Below are 9,835 nucleotides of genomic sequence, written 5' to 3' on the forward strand. Positions count from 1 at the left end.
TCTTTGTCATTTCATAGATGGATGGATGAACATGTTTCCAATATTTGCTCACATGCAAAACGTTAAATGTAACTTTTTGTTACTTCCAATCAGGGACTATTACTTGACATCATACTGCAAAAAACACAAAAACAAATATTTTTGGTTTAGTTTTTAGTGCACTTATCTATCACGATAGATGTAGAACAAGTACTAGTTCCACTGGAAGATTATTTCACTTATAACTAAAACCTTTCCATCTGAATTTTGAAATTATTGACTTAAAACAACCTATTATGTCTTACAGAAAAGTTATTTGTTAGTTTTTGTCTTATTTCAAGTGTACTAAGATATTTGCACTAGAAACTAGAGCAAAGACTCTTTATAAGATTTTGCGATTTGCATTGCAACTAAAGCTGCGGTGATGTAAAAGCAGAAAGTACTGCCACCTAGAGGTAGGAGTTAGCAGTCACCCAATACTTTTGTGGTCATCTTTGCGGAAAATTTGCAACAAGGATCTGTTCATTTTGTGTAAATTTCTGTGATTGATGTAATTTGGAGTGTTGAGGGCCACATAAATAGGTATGGTGGGCCGGATTTGGCCCCCGGGCCTTAAGTTTTATGCCCGTGCAGTAAGTGGGGGAGAGTTGAAGAAGTTGGACAGACATCAGAGGAAATGCTGCCCTGAAACACAGCTGACTCGTCCTCATTTCATGCCATAATAAATGAGATTCTCACTATTATCACTGCTGAGGTGCCTCAGGGAGCAGTTGTTGGCAACTGATTTATGTAACAAATACAGCAACTTGTAATCTAATTTTGCTACTGATTTTAAAATCAAGTAATCAATACCAACTGAGTAATAAGTAACCAGAAATCAAGGTACCTATGTTCACACAGCAGGTTCTGAAATGTAATGGGTTTTTTTGCTGTTCATACTACTTGCACCTCTGGGCCACCGTAGTCTTCTGTGTTAGTGTTTTACATCCCCAAATGTGCAGAAGAAGAACGCTGACGTCACACAGCAGCGCATTGTTTACATTAGTGATAATTGAAGGATTGGTGTGAGCCGACAGCATCATCAAGAGATCATAACAACATGGAGGAAGCTAGTAGAAAGAAAGCACAGCTAATAGCTCATTGTGGAGCATTGACTTAAACTTCTGATACAAACTTCATTCATAATTATAATTTTCAGCAGTTGTTTACATCCTGATCTGGCAGATTGCTATATGAGTCCTTCCTGCCATCAGCATCTACAAAAACCTTGAATAACATGAGTTATATATAATTTCCCTTTGGGACTAATAAGGTATTTTTTTATGTATTAAGTGAAACTATCAGCTGGACTGTTTTCTTTAGACGCCCATTCCTCTCCCACTGAGGTGCTACCCTGGGCGGACAGCCACATCAGATCGCTCCCCTCCAGCTGTGGCATCAGAACAACAAACACCGAACTCAGATGCAGCTCTTCGTATCTCTACTGTGTGAGCTTGACGGCCCATAAACATGAAGCAGCAGATTGTGTTTGACCCGCAGCGGCTTGTCCTCGCCTGAGCATAAATCTAGTGAAAGCACCAAACAAACGCTTGCTGCTCTGTCCCCGTTCATCTCTCACCTCTGATCATCTTGTTCCGCCCCGGCTGACAGATGTTCCTGGAGAAATTTACGGTTTTCCCTGTCAGGATCTTCGTCCGGATCACACCCCCTGCTGAGCGTAATTTGCTGGTGCTTTCAGAGCAACAAGGCGACCTACATTAGATAAATGTTTCTCTGCAACTTGGCAACTATTCTCAGTAACAATTTTATCCAAACAACCTGGTTTTCTGATGAACTGTTTTTGTTGGTTTACCTGTAAACAGGACATTCCTGCGAAGGAGACTAGCATACCAAACAATCCGCTCGCTGTAAACAAAGTTTAAATATTTATTCAGAGAAGTTGTAATTTGATGGGAGATGAGAGGTAAACAAAACAAGGGCAACTTCTTGCAATAATCACAACAGCATGTGATTTAGGAGCTGATTAAAGATAGAAATGAGTTGATCTGACAGTCCAAGTGCTGTCGCCATCAGGACTGCTGCTAATGTTGGACCTCTTCTCTTTTATGGTGTTGTTGACAAAATGCCTGGAAGGGCTGTTATTACAGCTTCCTGCCATGGCTGCAGTGGAGCTCAACAACTTGGACGTCTTTTTTTTCAACTCATTCCCCCCCAAAAGATCAGTCATCCCTGCAAAACCACAACTCTGATGTCATCTATAGAAGTCCAAAAGTGCCAAAATTAAATAAAAACAAACAAACAAACAAAAAAACCACACAACCTTATAAGTCAGAGAAGAGAGGATAACAAAAATGTTAATGGAAATAAAATAAAAAAATCTAAAAAATAAAAACAAGTAAACAAAAGTACAACTATAAATTGGTGAAACATTAACCAGGGCTAATACTCATGTTTTTATTTATTTGCAGGGTTTTTGCATTAATTACTTTGCTAAGACTATTTATTTTTAACTTTTGGCAGTTCTGGGCTTCCATAGACATTCTGCCTGTGAGCATACCTATGGAGATGTTCGGAGTCAGGGCTGCGTGTTTACATTGATGCTGAGCAGACAGAAAATAAATGGTGATAATAGTCACTGCTTTAAACAACTTTAAGATGTAATAGCAGGTCAAGCGCAGTGCGGGTCTAAAATAACAATTTTCTTAATCACAACAGTAGAGAAATTGGTGCTGATGAGTTAAAGGTGCGCACATATCTAACCTGCCAACTAATATTTCAAACAATAGCAAAAATCCAACTCTTAACAACCGCAACCTGTTGCGTATGAATGTGGTGTTTTCTTAAGAGTGCGGGGGGATTTCAAGGAGATTCAGCTGAATAAAGAAAATCAGCAGCAAATATGTGTTAAAGACGCATGCAGCAGCTTTAAACTCAGAATATTTAAACTAAAACAATCTCCGGCATGACGCTGAAGTGGAGACAGGAACTCACCGGTGCCGCTTTGTACCTGCCGGCTCCGCGCACTGGAGCACCAAGCATGCTCTGGAAACACTGCAGCGCAAATACGCAGAAGCACACGACCAGAGAAGTCCGCATCCTCACCGCCGTCCGTCCGGAGCCGCGCAGGATGGAGGTGCAGCGGGTGTTTTTGGCGCAGAAGTGTGCGGTGTGCAGTGCCGAGAGTCACACGGCTCCAGGATGTGGGGCGACTTCTCCTTAAATACTCTCTGATTTCTTTGTTCCCTGTTTTTTTTTTTTTCATACACTTTTTTTTTTTGCAGCCCCGGGCTGATAATACCACCCGCTACCATGTGACTCTTAACCGTTTCACTGCCGTGTTCTGCAGCGCAAAGAGTTGAGGGACTTTTCATCAAGAGAAAAAGTAATTTAATACCAATTAGTCGAACAGTTCTTCACATGAAACCCAAACTGTGACGCACAGCGTGACATGAACATATCTGGAACAAGAGCACCAAAAAAAACAAACGGAAAACCGCAAAAATACAGCCAGTTTTACAAACCTTCTGGTGAAAATTTTCATTGCTTTCGAACCCGTGTCAAACTCAAGGCCCGGGGGCCAAATCCGGCCCGCCTTAACTTTTTATGTGGCCCGCAGGCAGAGGTGGGTAGAGTGCCAAAAAAACTGTACTCAAATAAGTAGCAGTACTTCAACATATTCTCTAGTAAGAGTAAAAAGTAGTCGACCAAGAACTTACTCAGGTAAAGGTAAAAAAAGTATTTGGTTAAAAGTCTACTTGAGTGGTGAATAACTGATCAAATTATCAATCATTTAATATTTAAAAATTACCTAAAATGAAAAGTTGAGTGGAAATTTTGTTATTTTAATTAGCAAAATGATAATAACGTGATTTTGACTATTTTAGTGTTTTTTTGTACCTTTTACTGTCTTTTAGAAAGACAAAATATTTTCCAAACAACTAAGTGTTTGTGTTGTTTTTTTTGTGCAATATATTCACATACAGCAGGGGAGGATTGCCTTACTTTGAAATTTAAAAAATGCTCTAAATTACTCAAAAATTCCTGCATTTCATGAATAATCTGTGAGGCTTTGAGGTGTGAATGTTTTATAGATTTAGCAGATTAGCTCAAGTGATATTTAGCTGGAGCAACATAATGCTCTACTGAGAGCTGCACTCTACTTCAGTTGAGGTTTTATTCATCCTGCAGGCAGAGACGTAATTAATTCAGGTTTAATATGCAGAAGCAAGATGAATGCCAGAAGAAAAGACCTGCAGCAACAGCTGACTCCAGAAAGTCAAACAAATCTTTTAGTTTCGTTGGTAAAGAAAATAATCAAAACTATGTGGCTGCTGTTCCTTCACTGAAAAAATACGTTTCATTAAGCTAAATAAAGTCAGTTTGACAAACTTCATTCAATTACTAGGAGTCAATTATTTTTTTAATGAGTCGGAGCTCCATTCCTTCATTTCAGAGCTATCAGGAGCTAATGAGGCGTTCTAGGGTGAAAAAATCCACTGGAACGCTGAGTGAAGTTATATTTTCCACTGGGAAGCTGGGAGCAACTCTGACTCACCCCAGTTACAAAATGTAATGTGGATTTCACGTTTTAATATGGCTGCTCCTTGCATTAACAGTAGTAAGATGTAGTGGAAATATGCTTATTTTACAAGACACTCGTGCAATGTTACATGTTGCACCTGCAAATACTTCTTTTATTTCCCTAATTACTGATTAATAACATGTTGCAAATAAAAACGATCAGCTGCACTCAATCATGATTAGTAGACTCAAGAACTTTCAGTAATTTTAGGGGAATGCATGTGGTTTTTCTGTTTCTGCTTTTTTTGTTCCACATGAATGATTCAACATAAACAAAATGCTACAATCAAAGCTCAACTGAATAATGATAAAAGAAATCTGCTTTAAAATGACGATTTCTTTAAGAATAAAAATATCTGTCCACATCAGCCTGACTGTGTGGAAAAAGTAATCACTCTCCCCACATAAAAGCAACAAATCACTGCCTGTCAGAATCAAGAAATCACTTAAACAGAACCTTTCTGACAACATGAAGTAGGCTGAAAGATCCCATAAAGCAGCACATCATGGCCCGATTTAAAGGAATTCAAGAAAAGATGAGAAAAAGTCATAAATGTCTGTCTGGAAAACTGTTTGGTCTTCAGGGAATCACAGTGATTCATTATCCACACACACAAAAAAAGTTTTAGTGTGGCCTAACCAAAGTTCAGAATTAAACCAGGTTATGATGATGTGACATGACCTGGAAACCACAATATGTCTAAATTAAAACAACTCTGGAAAGCAAAAAGGGCCAAAATTCCTCCACTGTGACGCCAATTACCAGAAATACAAGATCCTGGAACAACCAGGTCATAAAGTTAGAGTGTTATTATTTTATTTTTAACTCAGGGAGCGGTTGATTTGGATAAACTATTCCTTTAATAAATTAACTCTGCACTTAAAAACTGCTGTTTAAATTTACTCAGTCTGGCACCAACATCGGCTTGGTGATCTGAAACATTTATGTAAATACTAGCAAAAATAGAAGAAATTTGTAGAGGGTAAATACTTTTTTTGAGTGATGAATGCATATAAATTTGCATGACTTTATTCTCATAATATTATGACTTATTTTAAATTTGGATGTATATTTTTTCACCTCGTCAGAGAAAATCTACATTAAATTTAAATTTGTGCACCTAATTTTAAGCTTTAAAACTCAGCAGTTTTACATGCGATCCTCGTTTTAGCTTAAACTAAAAACTGTTCAGATCTTTTTCAGACTTTTTCTTCTTCCTCCCAAAGAACTGAGTCAGATTCTGTTGCAAGTTTGGTTCTAAATTAAAAAATTAAATCGAACTGAATTTAACTGAGATGAATTTTGAAGACCAGTAAATGTGTCTGAAAAGCAGAAGTAACCCGAATGTTAAAGAACAGCCACACGTCCTGTTGTTTTATAGAATCCTACATCTGGACAAGAAGCGGAAACATTCGAAGAGTGTGTTTCAGGGATCATTCACAGTAATTTGGGTCATAATTTGAATTTACATGCTAGTTTAAAACTGTTCCAGCAAAGTTTATTGAAGTAGAATCTGCTGAAGAAAAAGGTGGAAGCTGCTGTTATTTTTAAAATGCCTATTACTACAAATGTAAAAAAAAAAATATATATAGCAAGAAAAAAAGACTTTTTGACTCTCAAAAGTAAAGTTGTCAGGTTTATGTAGTGTAAAAAAAACAAGACAAAAGCACAAAGGAAACATTTAAACAATAAAGAAGCTGCCTGGAAGCTAAACATGTTCTCTGCTGCATTTTATTGATTCAAACACAGTATTTAGTCTTCAGTAAGATCCCACCATGTCTTGACTTTGATTAATAATTATAATATTAATAATTGTCCAAAATATGCACACCTGCCTGACCTTGAAGACGTTCTCCCCTCAGATTTTCCTGCCAGATTTAGTAAGTTTTCTTCTGTTGACGCTGTTCTTTGTTAACTTTTACGACAAAGTGGCATCCTAATTAAATAAAATAACATAAATAAATAAAATTATTGGAATAATGTACTTTGAGAATAAAACTGTACAACAATAAATTACGAGAATAATGCCTGGAATAAAATCGCAGTATTTTGAGAATAAAGTTGTTACGACTTTATTCTCACTACTTTCACTTTACTCTGATTTATTTAAACTCTCTTGCTTGACTTTATTATTGTAATATTTTGACTTTATCCTCGTAATATGATTTTATCTTTATATTATTCCGACTTTATTCTCGTATGATTTTATCCTCTATATTATCCTCGTATGATTTTATCCTCAGAACTGTATTTTTGAAAAGTTGTTTTTCTTATTGTGGCTCTAATATTTCCTCAAACTGTAACATAAAGAATACAAAATAGTAAAACCTTCATCTTCATCTTTCTACCAGAAATCTGATTGTTTTAGATCAAAAGTGACTGTTTTGTCAAACTACTTTAATTTTGATAAGTAAGAGCAGATGATGATGCTGCCACCACCGTGCTTCTCTGTGGTTTTCTTAGGCAAAGTGCAGTGTTGCCTTTTGTGCCAAGCTTGTCTTCTGGTTCTTGGAACAATAAAACTGCTCGTATTAAAGAGATGGCAGCATATCTTTTGAGTATTTGATCCACTCCCGGATGTTTTGCTTGGATCAAAAGCCTTCTGTCTCCGGCTCTCCTTTTTAGTCCAGGCGTACAAAGAATACAGGAGATCGTTGTGACATGCAGAGGACAATCAGCTCTTGGCAGAAATTCAAGCAGCTTCTTCAGTGTTGCTGTCAGCCTTAGAAAAACATCTGGATAATGACTGTTTTCACTGTGCCATAAAAAATATAATCCTGCAGATTTGTTTTCACACCCTTCTCCTTACTTATACCTTTGTCCAGTGAGAACCTATTAATTATTTGCTCATTTGCATCCTTCAGTTAAGTAACAGTTGCAGAGATGTTAGAAATGTCAGGAACTATCAGGACATCGCAAGTTATTTAACTTAAATGAGAGTCAATATCGTTGATATTAGATGTGAATTTAATAAAACTGAAATGGAATCAAAAGGTGTTTGGACAACAATATTCATCTGTGGATTCAATCAGCTTATTGCACTTTTTTGATTTTGTGCATTTTTCTCCCAAACATTATTTATTGCTTGTATTTCAATTGAGGAGATAAATCACTTTAAAGGTTGTATTTTTAATGTCTTAAAACCCTGGATTTTGATGTCATTGCAGATGATTCAGAACGATTAGACCTGAAACCAACATTTAGACCCATTACTATCACGTCACAATGAATAAACTCTTTCTTTCTCCAATGAAATGCATATGTATGTCTCCAGGGTTGAAACCCTGTTGCACAACAAAAACACAAAATTTTACAAAATAGTTTTGGTCTAGTTTTGCATATTTGAAATAAGACAAAACTAACTTAGAAGTTTCTGGATTTCCCCCCTCGAGACGCCGTGGATAGTTACCCACTGGTTGCTCCAGTCCCTCCCTCGCCTCTGCAGTTGAACCATAAAAAGTTCCTGGTTCTCAGCTGGCAGTCGGGTTGAACCTCGTTCCTCCTCACCTGAACTCACCTGTCCGCCCTCCTCCCTTCACCATCCACCTCCAACGAACTCACCGTCTGAACCTCATCAGAACCTGGATCTGATTCAGAAAACCATTGCCCCGAAGATCATAGTTCTTTCCTCCTTGGTGGAAAATTTTCATCAGGTCAAGTAAGATCAATCCATTCATCTCTAAAGCTCTACTGTCTGACGTACCTCGAACTCACCTGCTCTCCCTCACTGCTCTCCAGAGTACTGACGACCCCGGCCTCCTTCCACAGTTAGAAAAAGAACTACACATTCTCACATTTTCATCATAACAAACTTTATCTGATTTACTTGAACCCATCATGACAGAGCTGAATTTACTGGATGCTGTAGAGTAAAATTTTAAATATTTGAGGAGGCGAATGGGCACCTGGCTTGTTTGCAAATGTAGCTTCCCATTTTCAAAAGCATATTTAACACACAGGAAGGCAGCATGTATTTAAGGACTGAGAGTATTTATGCTTGTAGATGAGTTTTTTGCAGCTGCTAGAAATAAAATCCCAAGTCCACAGATGGCGCCCCCATTTCTGACTTATTGTCTCTTCATAAAGGACAAAACAGAAAAGCTCTTTGTGAGTCAGTTTGAAATCACTTCTATAATTGCAACCAGTAATAGCTTTAAAGAATCCAGCAGTTCTTTCCTGTGTAATGGCTATCAGGTTTCTGAGGCCATTTCAGTGCGAAGAAAGGCTCCAATAAAACAGAATTGCCTGACAAGGAACTGCAGAGCTTTGCACCGGCTCGGCTCCTGCAGCTTTAATGAAAGAGTAAACCGAAAGGCTTTAAAAGAAAGTGACACTACTAATTTCTAGACAGGAGACTGTCATTAATGTTATTGCAGTCACAACTATTATGTACAATTAGAAACCAGTAATAGCCAAAGCTGGCACCAGATTAATGGATTGCTGACCTTTTTTCTCTGTGGAAAAAATAAATGTTTTGGTATGTTTGACATGATTCTCATCTCTGTAAACAAACCGCCTCAAGGTTTGTTAAATAAACCTGGAAGGTTTTCTTAGTAAGGTGTTTTATTGCTACTTCAGTCAGGCTCTAAAATACTACCTCTTACTCTTCTCTGCAGTCTGATTGAACCGTTTTGACCTTTGTTTGTGATGGTTAAAAAAGCAGGTGGGTTTCCAACCAGAGATCCAGATGGTAACTCCAAAACAAGATCAACCCGAACCAAAACTGGTCAGAACCTCGTATGGCGGCGGTTTTCAATATGGATGATGTGGGCGGTTCCCCAGGTCAGCAATAGAAAGGACTATAGGAAAAAAAAAATCTCATGCATCAGTTGTACCTTGAGAAACTTCACTATGATTTGTATGCAGAGGTGAGTAGAGTACCCAAAAATTGTACTCAAGACTTTAACTACTTCAGTACCCACAATCCGCCTGTCGATCTCCCGCTCCCTTCTTCCCTCATTCGTACAAGATCTTGACATACTTGAACTCCTCCACTTGGGGCAAGACCATGGCCTCGGATTTGGAGGCACTGATCCTCATCCCAGCCGCTTCACACTCGGCTGCGAACCGCTCCAGCGAGAGCTACAGATCACGTCCCGATGAAGCCAATAGGACCACATCATCCGCAAAAAGCAGAGATGCAATCCTAAGGCCACCAAAACGGATCCCCTCAACACCTTGGCTGCGACTAGAAATTCTGTCCATAAAAGTAATGAACAGAATCGGTGACAAAGGGCAGCCCTGATAGAGTCCAACTCTCACCGGGAACGAGCC

General features: G+C 38.2%; 1 protein-coding gene across 1 annotated transcript in view; it reads right to left on the reverse strand.

The window, feature by feature from the left end:
* The window catches only part of mmp11a (matrix metallopeptidase 11a), a 34,416-nt gene extending 31,199 nt beyond the window's left edge, over window positions 1-3,217 (reverse strand). Inside the window, exon 1 of the mRNA XM_044111566.1 lies at window positions 2,971-3,217. Within this exon, the coding sequence (XP_043967501.1) occupies window positions 2,971-3,075 (105 nt within the window). The 5' untranslated portion in view covers window positions 3,076-3,217. The remainder of the gene's footprint in view (window positions 1-2,970) is intronic.
* Between the last annotated feature and the right edge of the window lie 6,618 nt (window positions 3,218-9,835).

This window comes from Gambusia affinis, linkage group LG03, assembly GCF_019740435.1.
Source record: "Gambusia affinis linkage group LG03, SWU_Gaff_1.0, whole genome shotgun sequence".
In the NCBI taxonomy this organism is placed as follows: Eukaryota; Metazoa; Chordata; class Actinopteri; order Cyprinodontiformes; family Poeciliidae; genus Gambusia; species Gambusia affinis.